General features: G+C 52.8%; 2 protein-coding genes across 5 annotated transcripts in view; both read right to left on the reverse strand.

Moving 5' to 3' along the window:
- Positions 1-186: 186 nt before the first annotated feature.
- Positions 187-8,017, reverse strand: SERPINF2 (serpin family F member 2). 2 transcript variants are annotated; one of them, XM_027666834.1, is made up of 9 exons: positions 7,883-8,017; positions 6,717-6,774; positions 5,992-6,054; positions 4,660-5,074; positions 4,238-4,381; positions 3,833-4,036; positions 2,844-2,986; positions 2,050-2,254; positions 187-1,253 (listed from the first exon to the last, which is right to left on the reverse strand). In XM_027666834.1, exons 1-9 carry the CDS (start codon positions 7,900-7,902, stop codon positions 928-930), a joined length of 1,578 nt encoding a protein of 525 aa, XP_027522635.1. In that variant the 5' UTR covers positions 7,903-8,017; the 3' UTR covers positions 187-927. The 2 variants fall into 2 exon arrangements, with proteins under 2 accessions (XP_027522635.1, XP_027522634.1); XM_027666833.1 differs by lacking the exon at positions 7,883-8,017 and adding an exon at positions 7,240-7,387.
- Positions 8,018-9,066: 1,049 nt separating this feature from the next.
- WDR81 (WD repeat domain 81) overlaps positions 9,067-20,935 on the reverse strand; it is a 13,231-nt gene continuing 1,362 nt past the window's right edge. The window contains exons 1-11 of one of the 3 annotated variants that reach the window (XM_027666831.1): positions 20,905-20,928; positions 16,602-20,147; positions 16,238-16,345; positions 15,935-16,125; positions 14,060-14,250; positions 13,660-13,825; positions 13,310-13,475; positions 12,310-13,008; positions 11,992-12,137; positions 11,633-11,812; positions 9,067-10,810 (exon numbers count right to left, since the gene is read on the reverse strand). In XM_027666831.1, coding sequence (XP_027522632.1) covers positions 10,484-10,810; positions 11,633-11,812; positions 11,992-12,137; positions 12,310-13,008; positions 13,310-13,475; positions 13,660-13,825; positions 14,060-14,250; positions 15,935-16,125; positions 16,238-16,345; positions 16,602-20,136 — 5,709 coding nt within the window. In that variant the 5' untranslated portion in view covers positions 20,137-20,147; positions 20,905-20,928 and the 3' untranslated portion in view covers positions 9,067-10,483. Of the gene's footprint in view, positions 10,811-11,632; positions 11,813-11,991; positions 12,138-12,309; positions 13,009-13,309; positions 13,476-13,659; positions 13,826-14,059; positions 14,251-15,934; positions 16,126-16,237; positions 16,346-16,601; positions 20,148-20,904; positions 20,929-20,935 lie in introns of those variants that run through there. The other 2 variants (XM_027666832.1, XM_027666830.1) reach the window with 2 other exon arrangements.

Consider the following 20,935-nt stretch of genomic DNA (forward strand, 5'->3'; position numbering starts at 1 on the left):
ACCTCACAGCCCCTGTTGTCCTCTGTGATGAAGTGTAACAAAAAGCAGATTCTTTGCCAGAGCCTCTCCTATCTTTCCTTCTCTAGTGCCCAGACGTCTTTTTCCCCCTAAACTTTGCAATTATTCAACTTGTGTGTCTTTTTCCTTTCTCAGTTGTGTCCTTCAATGCAACACCTTCAGCAAATATATTCTGCTTTATTCTTTATTATTCTGCCAACATAAAAATTACTAAAAAACACTTTATAAAATATGTCTTGAAAAATCTAGCATTACCCAACCTCTAGAGTTTCCTGGAAAAGGGCTGCAGATAAGGATCCAAAGTGGTTTCCCACTGCAGAGCCTCCTACATCAAATCCAAATTGCCAAGGAGTGGGAAAAGGGAATCTTTTAAAAGAGCCTATGCCTGGAAGTGGCTGTGACTCATCCTAGAGAAGACAACTGGTTACTAGTCCAGTTGCTCTAGAGGTCGTTTTCTAGGTGGGCACAGATGGTTTTCAGAGGAACATTGAGGGAGACATGTTCCCAGGAACTGCGGAAGGAAGAGCCATATTAATACATCTCTGGCTGTTGTCCAAGCTGCCAGATGCTAATGATGATTCCAGGCTATGGGGGACTCTAATAAGATCTTAATAAAGACTCTAATAACAGTCTGGGGACAAGAAAGTCTCCCTTCCATGACTGAGAGCCCTGGAAGGAAAATCCAGGCAAAGCAAGCTTTTCAGGTTCAACAGAGGGGAACCTCAGCCTGAAGAAGCTTGTCAGGGCTGGAATGGGCTATCCCAGGACTGGTCTCTAGGGATCTGTAAAGGAATGGTAAGGAATTGCCTCCCGTGGCCTCAGAGGGAGGTCTCTGAGGGCAGGAGGCCTCTCTCAGCTGGTCCAGAGGGTCGGGTCGCAGTCCCAGAACACTTAGGTTCTACTCCTCTCTTATTTGGGCACATGGTACTTGTTGGCATCTGTGGCTTCACGTGAGTCCCGTGGCTCTTGGACCTGGGGAGCAGCACTGGGGTTGGGGTTCTGGACACTGCCTATGAACAGCGGGATGCCCGTTTCATCCTCAAAGATGATGAAGACAAAGGGCCGGTCGAGGCTGAAGACAGAGACCGAGCGGGACAGCACGACGCTGGTTGCAGCAGATGCTTCCACCCCATCCTCTTTAAGCTCCATGGTGGACTGGTGCTGCACACTGGACACAAAGAGAGGCTCATCTGTGATCTTCTGCAGATTTGGGCTTGTGAACAGCTCCTGGAGGCCTAGAGAGAAAGATGAAGTTAACCTTCCCCAGCTGGTGCCACCAGCTCTGATTTTTCTCAAAAAACCAGAAAATTGCTGTCTGAAGAAAGCAATTCCCTACTCTGTTGCTACGTGTGTTGCCCACCATGAAGGCCTGGAAAACTGACAGGCAGGAGAAACAAAAACTGCAGTCTAGGCAGGTTCCCCAGTCTCTTTCTATATGAAGAGCTGAGGGTGCCAAAATCAGAACAGGTTTCACAAGCTTTGTCCACCTCATTTAGAATAGTAGTGGAAAACTTAAAGTCATCCTTAAAAAGCAGCAGCAAGTCTGAAGGCTCTTTCTTGCTAGGCTGGAAACACTTTTACAGAGATTATTTTTTTAAGCAATTCTGCAAAACAAAATGAACTCTTAAATTATTCTCATCTGGAAAGGCAGTGCCTGGTGTTTTATTTCAGTGCCAAGTTTTGTGATCTGAATTTTCTCTGTTGGCAATTTCCATGTCCTGGACAGTGCATTAAATGACAAAGTAAGAGATAAAGATTGATGCACAGGAGGAAGTTGGTCTTGGCTACAAGGAGGGGAATGGAGAAACTGTGAACGCTGCCTTCTCTGTAGTATCATCTTGTTGGAGCAAAACATTTGGTGCTAGGCAAGCAAAGAGTAAGGAGGAGGAGAGGAAGAAGGGATGGGAGAGTTTGGAGTTCTGGAGCAAGCTGTGAGGCACAGCTTTAGAAACAAGGGTGGCAGTTTTAAGTGTCAGTGAACAGATGCCATAGATTGAACAGCTTGGCTTGTTCTGTGCAAAGAGGCCTTACCCATTTGACTGAGAACCTTGTTGAGTTCCAGCTGGTAGTCCAATTTTATTTTGGGGATCTTCACTGTGGTGGGCACCTCTCTGGGGAAAAGCCTGCATAGTTGTTTGTAAGGGAAGTTCTCCAGCACATGAGAGGGATTCCGAGTATATTGGTTTGGTACAATGACCACAAAACTCACATTACTCTTAAAGGGAAACTTGGCCACCTGGAAATAAAACCAACCAGAAGATTTTATGGAAAAGGAAGGAAAATACAGAAAGTGATGCTTTTAATTTAGTCTTTTTCCAGTTGGTCTACAGAGCCAGTCTTGCTATCGGATTAAGACAGTGTGGTGAGAAGGAGGGATCTGATTTCTCCAGAAGAGAAAATTCGTTGGAATAACAGCATTAGATTTTAGTATCAGCCACTGAGTGGTAAAGACTGAGCACATGGCAGAGTGGAAGCCCATGGGCACAAACATTGTACCCACTCTGGCTGTATTCTGAAGTGCTCCAACAGTAATATTGTCCCAGAGAATTCCTTTCCATGTTTCCTCATTTATCTTTAACTCAGGGCTTTAAAACTATTAATTCCCACTTAGTGGGAATATCTCTTTGTGTTTTTTCCCCAGAGACTGAGAGTGAAGATCCAACATTCTTACTAGAAGCAAGGATGAGGGATGATTATTAAATTTTTGAGTGCTACGCCTGCTAAAAAAACTTTTTTTTTTTTTTTGGAAAGAATACTTGCAGTCAGTAAAATACCATAAGAGCAAATTCCAATCAAAACTTGCAATGCTCTTGTGACAGCCCTACCTGAATGTCCTGGGACTCCAGTGTAAACCAGCTCAGGGGGTACTGGTGGGCTTTCATCATCTCAACTGGGACCACAAACTTATTGTCAAGGTGGAATACATCTGTCTCAGTCAAGCTAGCATTAAACTTATTCCTCCAAAACCCTGTCAAAAGAAAAGTTTTGAAATCAACACAGTTAAATTTGGGTAGAAAAACGGAAACTGCTGAGCTGAGTTCTCTAACAAGGCAGACAGTGCCAGGCAAGTAGAAATACAGCAAAGAGAAGTCAGTACCAAGGCTGGAAGAACCCTGACAGCAGGAAACTTATCATCCAGAGAGGGACTGTGAAATAACAAAAAGAACAAGGATTAATCCTCATGCCTCAGTGTGGGAGACCAGCGAAGGCTATGGAGATAAAAGAAACAATGTTTGTGCTTTGAAAAATGAGGAGTATTGCCTTTGTGCTGCATAGGGTGAAACACTGCTCCAAGACCAAGGCAAAGGGTTTGTAGGCTTACACTGGAGGTGTTTGGTCTGTACACAGCCCTCAGGGAATTAGAAGAGGAAGATGTGCCTGACCACTGTGCTGTAGTCAGAAGGAGATCCACAGAAGCTGCCTCTGAGCTCTGTGGTAGGTGTGTAGTGAGTTGCATGTGACCTGGTTAATCACAGAATTATTTAGGTTAGAAAAGACCTTTAAGATCATCAAGTTAGGACTAGATGAGCAGGGATGTGCCACTGCCTGGGATCTTGAACCAGGAGGCAAAGGCACTGCAGGTCCCACCTGCTGCATTCGGGCTCTGCTGTCAAGTAACATTTTTAGCACATGTGAAGCAGTTGGGAATCATCTCTGTAGAGAAATCTAAGCAAGAGGAACAGCAGATGTACAAGAACAAGCAGATTGACTAGCAGGAAGCAAGGAAAGGAGGTGCTGTTCAGCTACAGGGCTTGCAGAAAACTAGATTTCTAACTATTTCTCTTGGAAAATAAGGAAAGCCTGAGGAGCTCACCGTGGAAATGGATTGCATTGAGCAAGAGCATCACTGTGTTTTCAGGGAGCTGCTGTAGGAAGGTGGGTATTTGCCCACGAGTCGCTTCCTTTACCCAGTTGTTTATGGCTACAAGGTCATTCTCACTGATCCCAGAAAGGGTCATGGGCTTTGCTCCATAGAATTTCTCTGAATCCTCCAGGAACTTCTCTTTCACCTCAAATCCTGGCAGAGGGGTAGAATTCTACATTAAGTCATTGGACATGGAAAGGGTTTGCTCAGTGGCTCAGCCAGTGGCATGACACTCCCGGGAGGAGCGCTTAGGGAAACAGAGATGTCTCCCAGTATGGTAGCGTGCTTCCATCACTCTCTGTCGCTGGGAGTTTTATCCTACACCAGTACAGACCCCCCTGTGCCAGCTCTGACCTTTCTGCAGGTACAGACGTGATGCCAGGCTGAGGGTGGACTCGCTGAGCCTTCTGCGAAGGCTGCCCAGCATGTGGTGGAGACAGGGCACAGACTCCAGGTGCATCACCTCCAGCAAATGCTTCTCTGTCTGATCTGCTGCTCCTAAAAATCAAATTCCTGTTAGGTCGTGCCCATGCAGTGGAAAACAGGGATGTTACTCTGGCTGCCTCCTGTTAGAAACATGCTGTGCCTTACAAAAGAGGCTGGAGAAATCTGAGAGTGGGAGCCTCAGATTGTAATCATACCTAATTAAAGCTGCAGGAGTAAGGATAAGTGGAAGGGACTGTATTTAATTTGCATTTTGCACACTGTTTGCTAGTGCCTTTGGGAGAGGGTATGGGGAAGGGCAGGAAATGGTGGGTTTGTAGCTAAGAAGTTACCCAGTGCCAGGTGAGACAAGGCGAGAGCGATGCTGAGGGGTGACAGGATCACGTTGGTTCTGTTGGATTCCAGCTGGACCTCTCTCAGGAGATCGATGCTGAATCTCACCAAGCCATCTGCCAGCCTCTGGCTTTTCTTCCAAGTCATCTCACAGCTTTTATCTTCAGCCTCTCCTTCTTCAGGAGAGGCAACTTCCCCAGGTAGTTTGTTTCCATGACAGCCCCTAGCCCCAGCTATGGGTTCATCTTCTAGGTTATAGTCATCCCTCGTGTCTGGAAGGTTGGTGGCAAATGGTGACATGGGTCCACCAATCTCCTGGAAGCTGTCATAAGTAAATTCTACCAGCTTTGCATCTGGCAGGGTTGGGTTGGGTCTCAGCAGATCAGACTGTACAATTCCAGCACTTTTCATACCCTGAGGAGAAACATGAAGGATAGCATGGGAAAAGCAGGAGCACAGTGACACCCTCCCTCATGGGCCTTACTGCACACCTAAATGGACTGAGCAAACTCTCCACCTCCTCTACTCTTGTGTTTTTGCTTAACACTGAGTTTAAAAGCACCTCAATGAGTTTGGAAGAGAGAAGGGCTTATATCCTGTGAAAATGGACTGAGTGGTTCCTCCTCCACTTGCTCTCAGGGCCTGCTGCAGGCAAGCTTGAGGGCAAGACCTACCACCTGCTCAGCACACGTCCTGTGCCTTCAGTGTTTATAGATCCATCGTCCTCAGCCTTGATCTCACCTCCTCCCTTCACACATTTTGGCAGTGCCCATCTGCCTCACGCACCGGTCAGCACCCTCTACTACTGTCACAGCCCTAATCCAGTTTGGCTCAATTCCTCCTCCAGGCATCTGTGTTTTCTTGACCTGTCTGTTCTATTCCATCCCTCTTCTTTCCAGATTTCTTCATTTTCCACTTTTCTAGGCTTCAGCCTGTAGCACTGCCACTGCTCTCCTCATATTTTCACGGTCTTAAACACCCCAGGCTCAATGGGTTGCATCAGCTACGGGTCTTTCTCCCTGTCATCCTCACAGCTGGTTGTTTTCCTCACCTTTCCTTATCAATCAGAAATTAAATCATCCACCTGCCAGCCCCTGTACATACCAGTACTAATGTTAACTCCATACTTTGCCCAGTTACTTAGGCTGGAGCTTCTAATGTGAGGGAGCACAGCATTGGCCGCAGGAGGGAATGAAAGATGGACTTTCTCAAGGCACTGGCACTACTGGATTTCACTGTCTGGGTTCATCTATCTCAGGACAAGCTGGAAAACCATTGCAAACACCACAGCATAACTTCAGTCCACTTGGGTGGAACCAATCACTGCTTACCTTCAGCTTCCCATCTTTGTCTAGGAAGAGACGCTGTTGGTCAATGGCATGTGCCAAAGAAAACTGTAGGAAAAAAAACCAATAAAGGGAAAAAGTCAGGTCTCTGATAATTTCCTCTGAATTTTCAGAGTTGGTCCCACTCCTACTCCTGGTTGTAGCAGTTCCCCACAAGGCAACAGCCCAGGCAGGGCTTTAGGATGCAGACCCAGAGGCAGTGGGATCCAACATGGGGAGGTGGAAGCAAGCAGGAGCTGGGAGAGACTGCAAACACTGGATTTGTTTAGAAAGGGGTCAGGCCAGACGGGTTCAAAATAAAGTATCCTCTAGAGAGTGAGCAGTGCAGTTTTGCAATCTCAGATCTGACAAGGATCCAAATTTAAAATGGGGAGGGGAAACTAATGGCTGTTATTAAACAACCTCCTGTTAATGCCTGAGAGTCACGGTCACTAAATACAGTTGAAGCCAAGTTTCCAAAGATTTTCTACAGAAATATGAATAATGATAATATCCACAGCTACCTTATCTGGGTAAAAATAAGAAACCTTGCTGGTTAAGCCACAGTAGAGAAGCACCTCCACCAATTTGCCTTCCAGGGCTTCTCATGCAGCAGCACTGGGTGATATTTGTCCCATGGTCTGGTGCAGGGAGCCACTACACTGCCCTTGCCCTTTGCTGGTGGGGAGAGGCTGTGCTCACACCCCCACCTCACTGGAGTGAGAACTTACCCTTAGGAGGCTGTGCAGAGCAGATAGGCAGAGCAGACCCCAGAGGAACACCATATTTCTGGAACAGAAGAACCAGCCGAGAGAAAAGTTATTTCCAGCTGCCTGGCAGCAGTGAGCTGAGCCTTTTCAGGTCTACAGGGAGAAAATTATCAACCTGGCCAAACAGGTTGGCACAGGAGCTCACAGAAAGCAATAGGGAGATGCAGAATGCTGCTAAGAAACAACACAGGACTCCTGGGTCTGACACCAAGGCAGCGAAATCAGAGAGGACCAGGGACCCCACCGGAGCAGAGCTGCAACCACAGCCAGGCTCCTCCATGACGCTCTCCCGCTTGGATCCTGCATGTCTGACCCCATTGCCCTCGTTTCTCTGGCTTGCAAATGGTATTTCCCTAATCAGTGCTGCACACACTGTGCCTCTGGAAGGAGACAAGACCCTCTGCTTCTTTCCCATGGAAACCACTGAGATATGGGCACAGCATCCTCAGCTGAGCCCAGGGCTCTTGGGAGAAGGGATACTGACCTGCCTCAGTGGGGCTGCATGCACTTAAGCAGGTGCTGTCTGAGAGGGACTTTGCAGGTGGAAAAGGCAATACCAGAGCAGTTTCTCGGCAATATGTCCTGGAATGGAGAGTCCTCCCCTTCCCAGCACTTGCCTTCCCCCCTTGCTGGCAAACCCAGCCCCTCCCACCCCCGCAGTCCAGTTCCTGTATTGGGACAGTGGGATCAGGGCTTCCAGGGTCACAGACAAAACCCCACCCATTCCCTGGCCAATGCTTCACCCAGCCACTTTTCCCTTTCAAACAAAAATAACATATCTTTTTCTTAACACAAAGCCAGTGTGCCAAAGCCCAGCCCTCAGCACAACTGCCATACTTAATTCCTGGTGCTGCTTTCCAATCTCCAAGCAGTCCTCACTTGACCCAAAACTGCTGGGTTAAGACCCCAGTTGCCAAGTAGAAGAAGCAAAACTTGAGGCCATTTCATTTCCCCTCCTCCCTCACCCCAAATCCTGCAGCCACATATAACCCTGAGTACCCTGTTCCTCCCTGGTGGTGCCTCGTCCGTTAACCCTCTGCCAAATCCACTCCACTCTCCCGGAGGGGTGCTACTGGTCATTGGAGGAGCACTCATTTATATCAAACCCTCTTTTATTTGCCCCTTACCTGAGCTTGTTCATGTCCATGTTGGAGCTGGCACTTGCTTTAGCCCAGCCAACAGCTCTGCCTGGGGCACACGCAGCTCTCGTCCAGCCCACCGCGGCAGCGACCTTCGGCACCACCCCCTGTTTGAGAACCTGGCAGGCAAATATTGACCTACAGCATCCGGTTAAACATTTGTCTGGAGGAGAAGAGTGAATTTGTGGTACATCTGGAGATGGGGAGACACTTTGGGCTGCTGTATCCTCAAGACAACATTAACACTGAGTTCACCAGCTCTGAATCTCTCATCAGCAAAAGTAACGTGCAAAGTCAGTTGTCCCGAGTACTGGCTCCACTTTCCACACACTCCCTGTGCTGGGAATGTGCTTTTATTCATAACCCTCGGTGAAAATGCAGGGCTCGGTATTTATTGCCACAGGGCTCTCTGGTTCTGGAATTTTCCTTGCAGAAAACCCCAGTTCTTCACTCCCTGCATCGCAGCTGCTTCTGCTGCAGCCAGCGCGAGGCACTGGTTTAACAGATGGCAGGTGCCCAGGGCCCCCATAGCCACACATGGAGTGGGAGAGTGTGATGCCCAGGCTGGGCTGAGCCAAGAGCAGCTGGTCCCTCCCCTGGGGCACAGCACGCTCCAGAGCTCTGCCAGGGCAGCTGGCCCGGGTGCCAGGCTCCACAGCACGCACACACTGCTGGGGCACAGAGGAATAGTCTCAGGGACGGGCAGAATTCCAGCAGTCCTGTCCTCTAGGTTTTGTGCTCTATCCAGAAGTGATGGTGATCCTTCCCACCTTCTGTCTGTGTCCTCAGTGGGAGAGGAGTCACTGAAGAGCAGTGGGGAATGCTAATGGGATCACAGCACTTCCAGTCATCCATTCCTTGCAGTAAGTCTTGGTTCCCAAACTCACCCCAGACACTGGGAAGGAGGAGACAGGTTTGAGCTCTGCAACCACAAACTGCTTTGGGACATTCTGCTGCAACATGAGGAACTAATACCCGTTGGAAAGCAAATCCAAGTCCTTGTGCAGCAGAGTCCTACCTTACATCCAGGGCATCTTCACAGCATCCCTCCTCCAGCTCCTCCAGAACAAAAGAGGTGCCCAAATGAGGGTCTTTAGCTCTGGCTGCAGAGCAGGAGAGCTGCAGCCAGCACACCCAGCCCCTCCAGCACAGAGCTTCCACACACCTGGCTCTGCAGCTCTTTCAAAGAGTTTATTAGAAGTAAATATTTACATCTATTGCAAATGGTTAATAGGCAACACGGGACTGAGAGCTCCCCTTGGGTAGGGAAGGACAGCACTGGCCAACCACTCACCTCCCCAGCTGCAGGTGGCTCAGATGAACCAGCAGCTGGATCAAAGCCCTTTCCCCTCCCAGGACAACCCACGGCAGGCTCCTCCTCTGCCTATGATAAGTGCTTCCTGCACCCCTGATACTGGCTCTGGCTAGGCTGAAGGATGGATGGGAAAGGGGCTGCAATAGAAGTGAAGCAACTGCTCCTACTGCTGGGTCAAAGAGCACACTCTTTGCTTTTGAGGTGGGAAACAGTGTTGTCCCAAGGGGAAGCTCAGAGGGAGACCATGCTGGATAATGCCTCCTGGCTCTCACCCTACAAGGGCAGGAGGGGACAAAACTGAGCACCCTTGTGCTGTCCTATCTTCCCCAGGAATCTGACCAGCACAAAGGAGAGGATTAGAAGGATTTCTTGAAGATCCCTGCCAGTGCGTGGCACACTGGGCATTCCTCACCCCTTACATCATCACTGGATGCTGGGGCAGGAACCAACAACAGCCCTACCCTACTGCTCCAGAAACCAAAATCCTCAGGGAAGCATCTAGTTCTAGCCTCCCTAGAGGGTCACATTCCCGTTCCAAACTGCCCCTCTGCAGCAATCCATTCCTAAATGAACTGGCAGAGCAGAAGGGGTTTGTGCCTTGGCTGACTTCCATTCCAGTCTTTGCTGTGCAGCCAGTATGGCAGCAGAAGGGCTCTAGTTAACATCTCCTCCTCCCGTGCAGGCTCTAACTCAGCTGGCAGGACCTAAAGTTCCTAAAGTACCTCCTCTGGGCTTGGAGCACCCCACGGGAGAAGGAGGTGCCTGGCACAGCACAGCTCCGAAGGCAGCAGTTCCCAGGCCCAGCTTATGCTATCCTAGTAAGACTGTTCAGTGGTTCAGGAGTGGAAGTGAAGGGTAAGTGCAGATGGCAGTAGCTAAACTGTTGTGTTTTGTCAAGGGGCACCTCTTACTCCTTAACTGAAGGAGGGAGGGTTCCTGTGGTCCCTGTTACTCTGGAGGGCACCTCACAGTCCCCTGGGGTCAGGCACACATGGTATGGAAAGCTCCAGGCCTCTCTGCAGGGGTGACAGTGACCTACAACGCCCAGTATCTCTCCCAGCAGCAGTGGAGGTTTCTCAGTTATGGCTTTTTTTCTTTTTAAAGACACAGAAAGAGGTTAGAGACACTATCAAGTGCTCACTAATTAGTACACCTCCCCCTGCATCCTCCATTCAGAAACATCTAACTCTGCCTCCTCCAAAAGCCACGCTGCTGGCTTCCAGCTCCACCACCAGCACTGTGGGACAGCCACAGGCTCCTGGACTGGGGGGTCACTATGCCAGGAGGCGAATGATGCCGTTGTCAGAGCCCAGCAGGAGATGGCACTTCGTGGGCAGCACTGCCAGGCTGGTCAGTGTACCCCGAAAATTCTCGGAGCTCAGCTTGGTCGTGCTGATGGGCAGAGCTGAGGACTCCAGCATGGAGTAGACCCCGATCTTGTTGGCCACGGTGCCAGTCACCACTTCGTTACCGTAGAGGTCGAACGCGTGGATGGGTTCGGATGCAGATTTGTAGTGGTGCAAAGGTTTCTGCTCCAGTTCCTTCCAGACAGTCAAGGAATGATCCGAAGAGGAGCTGATTAGCACATTGCCCTCTGCAGCCTGCAGGAAAGGAAAGGCCAGTGAGCCAATACTCCTGCTGTAAAAACTCCCAGTCACAGTGCAATCCCTTGGGACAGTCACAGCCATTTCCAAGCAACTGATGGTACTGAGAAGTATTAGCAAGGCATCAGGATGCTCTGGTAGCTGGCAACCTCCTCCAGCGCTATCCTCCAAGACATGGGCTATGCCTCTTCTCAACAATATCCTGATACCCAGCACAACTCATTCATCATCTATTATTACTGCAGAGGGTAAAGGGATTACCATGCAGTCTCCCTCTCCACTAAATCACCTGCTAAACTATTTTCCTTTTCAGGAAAAGGAATCAGGAGGCTCTCTCACAGTGAAAAACACTGCTGAGGGTAGGAGAAGCCTGGAGCTGCTTATTAGCAGAGCTAGTGAGAGGGTAAACAACCCACACTGCTGAACTTTGTTTAACCCACATTTGGGTCAAGGACCCTGGAGCCCCAGCACTGCTCCCTGAGGGTGGGTAAATATGGACAAGAGTTATTCATTAGAGTGACACTCTCCCTGGGAAGCTGAGTGCCATGTGGAGAAAGCAACACATTTGCTTCTTCACTGGAGCTATGGCTCCTCCCTGCCCCTGCTGCAGACCTGCTCAGTAGGGACTGATACCCAGGAGGGCTGATCTCTGTTTGGTATGGGTTGGACCAAGAACAGCCACTGGCAGCACTAACCAATGGACACAGCAAAGGCAGAGGAAAGCTCCAGGATGGAGCAGACAAGCCCTGCTGGAAGGATGCTCCATGCAGCCTCAGAGGATCGACGAGGCCCCACTTTGATCCCAGCTGAACCTCTCACCTTGATCTGCAGGATGTCTCCCTCATGGGCAGGCCACCCCCGCATGATGAGCCCTGTCCTGGTGTCCAGCAGCACGATGAAGCCGGAGGAGAAGCCGGCCATGACGCTGCGCCCGCTGGGACTGACGGCCAGGCAGCGGATGAGCCCCGCGCTCACCCCGCTGGCCAGGCGGAACTCGTGCTGCAAGAGAGACAGGCTATGGGGGATGGAGATCAGGGGATCCGGCATTTAGGGGACAAGAGACCCTGGGCTCCAGCTGGCTTCCATGGAGTCATGGCAGCTGGCTTTGAGCCAGCTGTGATCCCACTGTTACGCACACGGATGGAGGAGGGTGGCTCGCAGAGCTCCAGGGTCCCTACCTGCAGTCCTGGCTTCCTGTGGTCGATGAACCGCAGCACAGAGTCTGCACTGGCCACAGAGATGCTGTGATGGGGAGGTGGCATGGTGGTCACAGCTGTGATGGGCACTTTGCTGTCTAATTCATCAAAAGTCCGGAGAAGTTTGCCTGTGAAAACATGACAGAGACACTCTGGCAGCAGATGTACAGAGAAGGTACACAGCAAATCTCCAGTTCTGTGCTGGGTTTTAACAGGAGCCATCCAAACTCAGTATGGCCCCTCTGTCTGTAAGGACTGGACCAGTTCCCTGTAGCCAGCCCTCACCCTTTCCCTTCTTACCCGTGAACTGGTCCCAGATGTGCACAGTCCCATCACAGCTCACCACATGCTGTGGTGCCTCCAGCTGGCTCACGTAGAAAACAGACTTCTTGTGCTCAGTGTAGGTGAACCGCGGTGGCACCTCGCTGGTGCCATCCCCGTAGTTGTACAGGGGCCAAAGGCGGACAGTCTTGTCCTTGCTGCCACTCAGGAAGAAATCCTCGCTGCCAAGTGGTGCCACACACTTGATGGCCCCCGAATGCCCTGAGAAACTCTGCAGCTTGATCTGGTGGAAGTGGAAGCGGGGGTCGTGCTGGCTCACCCCAATCTCATACTGCCAGTAGGCCAGCCAGTTCCCACACAGCATGTGGGTGCTGCGAGGGAGGTCGTGCTTCAGGGCATTCTCCTCGCTGGATGAGCTGGGAATAAAGCCATCAGTGCCAGCACTGAGGTGAAGCAGGCCGAGACCCTCAGACTGTGTGTCCACAGGGACCTGGATGCGGTTCCCTACCAGCACGCTCCCAAAAGTACCAGAGTGACTGTCCTCGTGAGGGCTGGAGAAGGGCTCAGCCCCTCTCGTGTCTTGGTCTGAGCCCACCACACTTGGTGCTTGTTCCAGGCCAACGACCTGCAGGTTCTTGGGGTTCACATTCTCCAGATAGATGCTGGCCAGCTTCTCCACCAGCGAGTGGTTGGGCACAACCGTCTGGATAACATCACCTGAAGAGAGAGAAAAGGGCTTCAGGGGAAGGAATTTCCCCAACATGACCCCCAGAACAGGGTCAGCACAGGGCTGTGAACGCAGCATTCCCCACAAGCCAGCCACACGCTGCTCCCAGCTAAAGCTGCCTGAAGCCCAGGGGGCTCCCAACCCAACAAGCAGACCAAGCCACAGTGCAGGAGCTGAGTGTTTCCTCCAGCAGCTCTATGACCCCTGATTTCTCTTGAGTTCAGGCCCAGCACGCACGCACAGACCATGGAACTCTCTCACAAATCCCTGGAGCTGGTGGCCAAGCCGTACCTAGCAAGCAGGAGAAGGGGATGTAGGTGATGTAGGCCATCTCAGGGTTAAACACCTTCTGTAACTCCACCAGCACAGATGGATCCAGGGCCAGCAGCTTCCCATCCGAAAGGGGCACCTCCATCACTGGCACCTCGCAGCTGCTCAGCGACTCTGCCGTCAACCCCTGACAAGAGAAAACAGGAAGATGCCCAAAATCAGATGCTCCCACTACATAAGTAATTATACAAACACAGCCTGGGTGGACACTGCTGACACCAGTCCTGGTGTGTGCAGGAATGCCCACCACATTCCTGCATCTGGGCACTTGGCAGGGGGAGTGGCAGGAGGACCTTTCCCACATCACTGACCTGGTCCTGCAGCTCCTGCAGCAGTGAGAACGCCCCGAAGAAGTTTCTCACCGTGTCACTCAAATGCTGCTGCACCATCTCCTGCCCAATCCGCAGGCAGATCAAGGCAATTAGGCTGATTGTCTTAATGCACAGGACAACACGGGCCTGGGCACCACTGGGGAAGCTGAAGAGGACACCCATTACCAGCCTGCCCTCCACATGTCCCTTTTTCCCATCCTCTGCGTCACACTTCCTGCCTTTTTCAGAATTCTTTGGGCATCACAAGCTGTGCACCAGTGCAAGAGGTGCACACCAGGGCAGATGCAGCCCCCCCAACCCCAGGAGCATTAAGAACCATTTCCAAATCCCTGATTTTGTGCCGATCCTGGTGGAAGGCACAGCAGACTGCAGCGCTTACCCGACAGCTGGCGAAGTGAGGAAGCCCAGCACTGGGAGCAGCACCTCCTGACTGATCTTGGGGAGAATATCCATCAGTGTGGTATCAGAGAGACACACCACGATCTTCTGAGTCAGTGTCACAGCAGCCAGGAGCCCAGCCTCCTTACGGCTGTTCAGCCGGACGCCGCCGGACCCACCACCGGGCGCGACCTGCAAGAGGAATCATTCAGTGCCAGGGCCACCATCTCCCCAGCAGGACACAGCCAGGGGGATCCCAGGATCACCTGAGCTCAGCCTCAAACCCCAGAATGGTAGTGCTGGACACAGCTGGGAAACTCAAAAGGGAGAGCGATAACCCCACACTGGCCCACACCATCTTGCAGACCCCAGAGCATCGTTTGCCAGCACAGAAAGAGGGGAAATCTCTTATGTACACACAAGTTAAAAGCAAGAATCAGTGTCTTCATCCCACACCATGTTAAGCCTGGATGTGCAGTCTGCAGAGGGACAGTCCTTGCATGACATACCCAAGCACAAATTATGGGCAAACCTGCTGCTGACTTCCAGAAATCCAGCTCCTCATAATTTCATGAGGCAGAACAACACATCCTTTTTTGCTGACAATGTACTAGTGCTGTTTATGGTAGTGCCAAAGAGTTAATAACATCAGCAGCAATACTAAAAGATTTCTTCTAGATTGTGCTATTTCCTAACTCCCAGACAAATCAAACACCCAAGAAAAGAGAGCCAATAACAAAACCCACAGACAATTCCCAGTTTCCGCTATATTTCTTGTACACCTGCCATCTTCCAGCTCATCACAGAGGCTCTTCCTCTCACAAAATAGCCACCCTGCCAAATCCTGCAAGAAGGATTGACTTTATCCTATTTGTGACCCGCAAGTTCCATCGCTTTAATATCAGGTTGCCAAATGCTGTTTCACAGGGGTATTAATCCCCTCCGTGCCCCCAGGCAATGAGCTTAGTAAAGCAAAGAAGAACAGCTGGAGCTGTGATTGCAACTGGGTGGAGAATGATTTTGCTGAAAAATGGGATTTTTTCCCCTGAAAAATCTCCCCTTCAACACTGGAAAAATTGACAATGCCTTTTTGTTTTCTTTAAATGAACAGCTGTGGCCTCTTTTCCTCTTATGTTTAAATTATCAAAAAGCTACTGAAGTTTTCCATTTAAACAAGAATCCATAACCAAAGTGTTTATAACCACTAAAACGGGAGCAATATGAAAAATAAGCCTGTTTAAAACATTCGAAACTTTTTTTTGATGAAAAATTAGTTTTTCAACCAGCTGCATTATACATTTTCCTCTTGCTTTTCAGCTATGAATTTCAAGCTGAAAAGTTGGTGAGTCTTGCCAGTACTTTTTACACAGTTGAAAACCCTTTAGCCTCTCCCCAGTTCATCCCTATCTATGCACACAGACCTCTAAGAACACACGCTCCAGCAATCCCACAGCAGCCCAAGCTGCTCTTCCTGCCTGTTATCACAATCCCACCCTTCTGCCAGCTCTGTTTGGGCACCCTCACCCAGCAAAGCAGAAGAAAAGCTTTTCCTCTGGCTTCACATGTGTCAGATACGGGTCTGACAGGGAAAGCCCCTGGCTGAAACAGGGGGAAAGGGGTGTGTACACATCCATGAGCTTTGCTGGGAGCAGCCTGGACCTTGTGGCAGGGGGTGAAAGTGCCTGTCCTGCCTTTCTCAGCCAACACAGCCAGAGCTGCTCAGCCCACACTGATCCAGACAGAGCTCAGCTGAGTTCAATTTTTCATGCAGGAGGCTCCTGGTGAGGTTGAACTATTTACTGTGCATCCTCCTCTTGTGCCTGGACAAACCTCTCACCCCAACACGCATGAGAAGAGGAGAAAAGGCAATACTGACCAGGTAGCTGATGTAGGGCAGGTACTGGTAGGTGAGGACGGGCTCTCCATACAGGTAGGCCATGTGCACAAGGCAGGCCAGCACCGGTCTGGACACCTGATCTCCCAGCACTGGCCGCTTCTGGTAGATGTTTCCTGTACTCAGGGGACTGTTCTCATCGTTGCTCGGTACAAACTGCTGCCTGGTGGGGCCTGCCCAGAGAACACACCGTGAGCTGGAGCAGCAGCTACACCCAAGCCAGCAGCAGACAGATCTGGGGCACAGCCCACCGTGGGACCCCAGGCTCCAGGGAGAAGACATTACCAACATAGCAGGACGTGAGCAGACGGAGCAGGTTCCTGGCGATGAAGCGGGATGTGACGGTTGGGCCCAGCTTGGCCGAGAGCCACCTCACCATCTTACAGGCTGTGTCTGCAAAACAAAAACAGTTGCAAGGACAGAGCCCGGCACAGCACAGATTAGTTATCGCCCGCCTGCTGCCCCGACCCTGCTGGCCCCCCAGGCAGCGCCTGGAGTCTCAGATCCACAGGCAGATCTGATCTTTTATGCTGGTTTCATTGCCGTCCCCAAGCTGGGACCACAGACACCCCCAAATCCAGACCGACTGCTTCCCAGGCTCTGCCCTTTAGTGGGTGTTTGCCCAGGCTCAACACTGGCAGGGTCTTACCCAGCAGTATTGTCTGCTCTTTGTCATCGGAGTGATCCGGCAGCTCTTCTCCCTCCCCATCCTCTGGCTCGCTGCTGTCATCAGCCAGGGTGACATCTACGGAGGCACCAGCATCCACAACCACTGTCAGCTCTGCATCAACCACAGGGTCATCGTGCTCCTCTTCCTCATGCTCCTCTTCCTCCTCCTCTGAGTCCTCGCTCTGTTTCAGGTCCTGGCTGCTGTCCATCGACTTCAAGCTGCTCTTGTCCTTCTGGGAATCCCCGTCAGCAGGTCTGTCCTCTCCCAGGGACACCTCGCTGGCACTGCTCTTGTCACTCAGCCGGCCAAGGCTGAGTGATTCCTGCTCCTGAGGCTGCAGAGATTCCCCGACATAAAGGCCACCCTGGAATTCCTCAGCCTCAGGTAGGTAGGCCTGGTCATGGAAGCTGACACCAGAGGTGTAGTCAAGGAGGTCCAGTGCAGCAGAGCTGTGCTCCACATCCATTTTGATCTCCTCCCCAAACACACACGACACCGGGCTTTCCCCTCCACTCTCATCATCCTCGGCCGTGCCGAGGAGGGATTTGCTCTCCTCCCGCGAGCTCTCGATGCCAACGAGGATCTGCAGGATGTGGGGCAGCAGGTTCAGGAGGAAGGACTGCAGCCCCAGGCGCACGATCAGCTGGGCCACAAAGCAGTCTGTGTACAGGTAGAACCTGCCATGGCGGTGGCAGGGGGTCTCGTACGCTCCGATCAGTGGCTTGAGCAAGTATTTATTGGCGTTCTTTGGACCGAGGGATTTAGCTATGGGTTCAAAGAGGTACCACGCTGCATAGACAGCGGTGTTCTCCTCAGACATCAGAGATAAGATGAAGGGTAGAAGAATCTCCAAGCCTTCAGGAGTGATTTCAGAAAGGATCCCCTCCAGCTGCTGCCACAGCTGGAAAACAAGCTCGCGGCCTTGACCTTCATCCTCTATCTTCTTTGCCTGATAGGTGAAAATGAATTTGTGCAGAGCTGGGAAGTATGTGGGGAAGGGCACAATGGAGCTGAAGGGACTGAGGAGCTGCGTGGGACAGGGTGGGGGGAGGCCCTGGGAGATGGGTTTGTATTCAAACAACTGCACTGTGCCCTTGCCCGGCCTCGTCTTCAGAAGCTTCTCTACTGGCACGTTCAGCTGCAGCAGGACATGCAGCACGTGCTGGAGCGGGGCTGGGATCTCCTTGGGATGGTAACGGCACAGATTACGCACCATCAGGAACCGCTCCAACAAGGACGCGTCGGGCTTCGACGGACGAATCCTCGGAGCAAATATAATCTCGGCTACCAGAATGCCCAAAGCTTGCATGTCCCTCTGGAAGAGATCCGAGAGACCCAGCGGTGGCTCTTCCCACGGCTGCTCCATTAGCTGCATCTCGCTGCTCAAACCTTTAACCAAGAAATTGTCCAGTTTCTCCAGTTCTTCCAGGGCCTGGAGTGGATTGAAGCCTTCAGGGAGTGTGATTTTCATGTGCTGATCCCCAGCACCTGCCTTGCTCCGACGGAGAGGTCGGACACCTGAGGATTTGCCATCAGTGGCATAAGGAGGGAAGGTGGAGGGTTGTGCTGAAGGCACAGTGACAGAGGGCTGGTCACCAGCCCTACCAGTAGCAGGAATCGAATCCAGGGCTTCCATGCCTTGCTCTAAATCATCCTCACCAGCAGTGGACTTCTCCCCAGACCAGGTAGTTTCACTGGGAGTAGCCTCCAGGACGAGCCCATTCACCGCATCCATCGCCTGGCCTTGGATATCCTCCAAAAACACAGTCTCTCGGATGTTCTGGAGAAGAGGCCGGGCGATGGCTGGAGCTTCAGCAGGAGTGTAGGCAGGTCCCACCATGCGCCTGGGATGCGGCTGATCAAACAGCTGCACCACCCCGTAGGTCGTCAGATGCGTGTGGTTGTCGACCAGATGGAGGCAGACGTTCTTCTCCTTGACTGCATCCTTCCCCAGCAGCTTGTACCCAAACGTGAGGTCAATCCAATGGTGGAGGTCCTGGGAGACCTCCCTGCTCTCAAGCAGCATCCGGTGAACTTCGATGAACTCCTCGTAGGAGCTACACCACGACGGCACGTCCAGGTCGGGCATGTCCGGGTGGATGGATCGGAAGATGGAGGGGTCTGTGTAAAACTCCGGGATGCACTCATCCGGGGTCCAGCTCTGCATGCGCTCCATGCTGGCTGGATACTCATTGGGCTCCCACTGGGACCTCACATGGCAGCACAGCACTGCCTTGGGTGTCCTCCGAGCCGTGTACACGTAGTAGGTGATATCCGAAAGGACATCGGAGATGTGATGGGGGACGTGGAGCTGCTCCCCACTCGACCCCCCAGCAACGAACGCCTGCTTGGTCATCTCGTAGGTGAAGTCCAGCTGTTTGTCTCCCTTGTTGAGACGGAACTTGGATTTCCTTAGGTCCCTGAACTTGCCATTTTTGGTGGTGAAGTCCACCACCCACGGAAGAACCGGGTGGTAGTTGGGGTCTCCCATTCTCCTCCCAGCCAAACTGTTTAGACGCATAAGGTAGTCGAAGTTGCTGACCTGCCCGTGCACCCACTGCAACACCAGGTCTCGGAGGTCCTTCTGGCAGGTGGTGCACCTCGCCTCCTGCCCAACATGGCCTTGCTCACTCACTCGTTCCATGTCAGCCTCCAGGTTCACTTCCTCCTTTCTCGGTCCCTCGTACTCTCTGAAGTTCACACGCAGGCGGCTGCACAGCTTCTCATCCACAGCCACGTCCCGAAGTGAAAAGGCACCACAAGCCAGACCCGCCTGGTGACAAGCCCTCATGGCCTGCAGCACGTGGAAGAGGAGGAAGAGAATTTTGGCGTGGCTGTTGGTGAGCTTGGCTGGGCTGAATGTCACGATGTCGTGCAGGCAATACTGCACATACGGGTAGATGACGTAGAGCACATCGGCTGACTCCAGCAGCGCTTCCGCCTGCAGCACATTGGGGCAGGAGGGCACCCCTTTGGTGGCCGCCGGGCTCTCCTTGGCGGGGGAAGCACCGTGCACATTCCTGCCCACCTGAAGGACCGGGCAGCCATACGCCTTCTGCAGGGCAGCCCGGAGGGCATCCAGGGCCGGCACGGTGGGCGGCGCATCCGCGTGCTGGTAGGGCCGCGCGTACCGGGCGTGAGCCCGGCACCACAGGTTGCGGTAGTTCTGAGTGGCCACGCTCTGCATGAAGCCATGTAGGGTCTCTGGGTGGTCAGAGCTGGGGGGCTGCACCTGCAGCAGGTACCTCAGCCGGTCCTTCCGCAGCCCGTGGATCTCCACCCGAGTCCAGCCCGCGGGCAGCTTCTGCACCGAGTGCTGGAGGAACGTCCTCACCTCCACCTCGCTCAGCCCCTCCGGGCGTGGGCACAGGGCGGGCAGTGCCCGGCGCTCCCGGAGGCTCGAGAGCCATTTCACTGGGACGAAGGCAGTGACGTGGGTCCTGTCGGTGGCGGCGGCCAGCTGCCGGCGGTCGATGCTCAGGTCCCTCTCCACACTCTGCAGGAAGCTCTCCATGTTGGCTCCTGCTGGGAGGAAGGCGGCCCAGAGGGGCTGTGAGCGAGCAGAGCAGCGCAGCACCGTCCTGCCCTCCCTGTCACGCGACAAGTCTCACTTCCCCATTGGCACCCCGAGCAAAGAAAAAAAGCTGTTTTAAGGGCTTGGTCACTGTATGAGGAGGTGGGGGTTGAGAAGAGACCAGCCCGGGAAGGGAGGGACACAGTGGGACCTCTGCAGCCAGGCAGGGGGACACGGTGGGGTTTACACAGGGAGGGGAACATGATGGGACCTGCACAGTCCGAGTGCTGGGGAAGGGGACGCGATGGGATCAGTGTGGGGGCATGATAAGACCTGAACCGACTCCTGGGGAAAGGGATATGATGGGACCTCTGCAAGTGGTGGGAGGGCCACAACGGCACCTCCACAGCCCCAGCCTTGAGCGAGGGACACGAGGGGACATCCAGAGCCACAAGGGCTGATGGCGGGAACTTGATGGGACTTGGGGCTGGGGGGTGCACGATGGGTCATCTGCACCCCCAGGGCTGGTGGGTGGCACACGCTGGCCCCGGGGGTGACTCAGAGGATGCCCAGAGCAATAAGCACAACCCCAGCACCGCCCCACGGCCACGGCCAGAGACGCGGCCCCGCGCCCCGCAGGGCCCTCGCCCCCGGAGGGGAGGGAGTGCGGAGCCGAGCTGAGCCCCGCGGGCTCGAGGGCCGGTCCCGTGAGCCCTCATCCCGCGGGGGGAGGAGGGGACCCTCACCGCCCCGGCGGCCCCGCGTTACCTGGCGGCGGCGGCGGCGGCGGCGGCGGCGG

The sequence above is a fragment of the Corapipo altera genome, unplaced genomic scaffold, assembly GCF_003945725.1.
Source record: "Corapipo altera isolate COAL_440 unplaced genomic scaffold, ASM394572v1 181, whole genome shotgun sequence".
NCBI lineage: Eukaryota > Metazoa > Chordata > Aves > Passeriformes > Pipridae > Corapipo > Corapipo altera.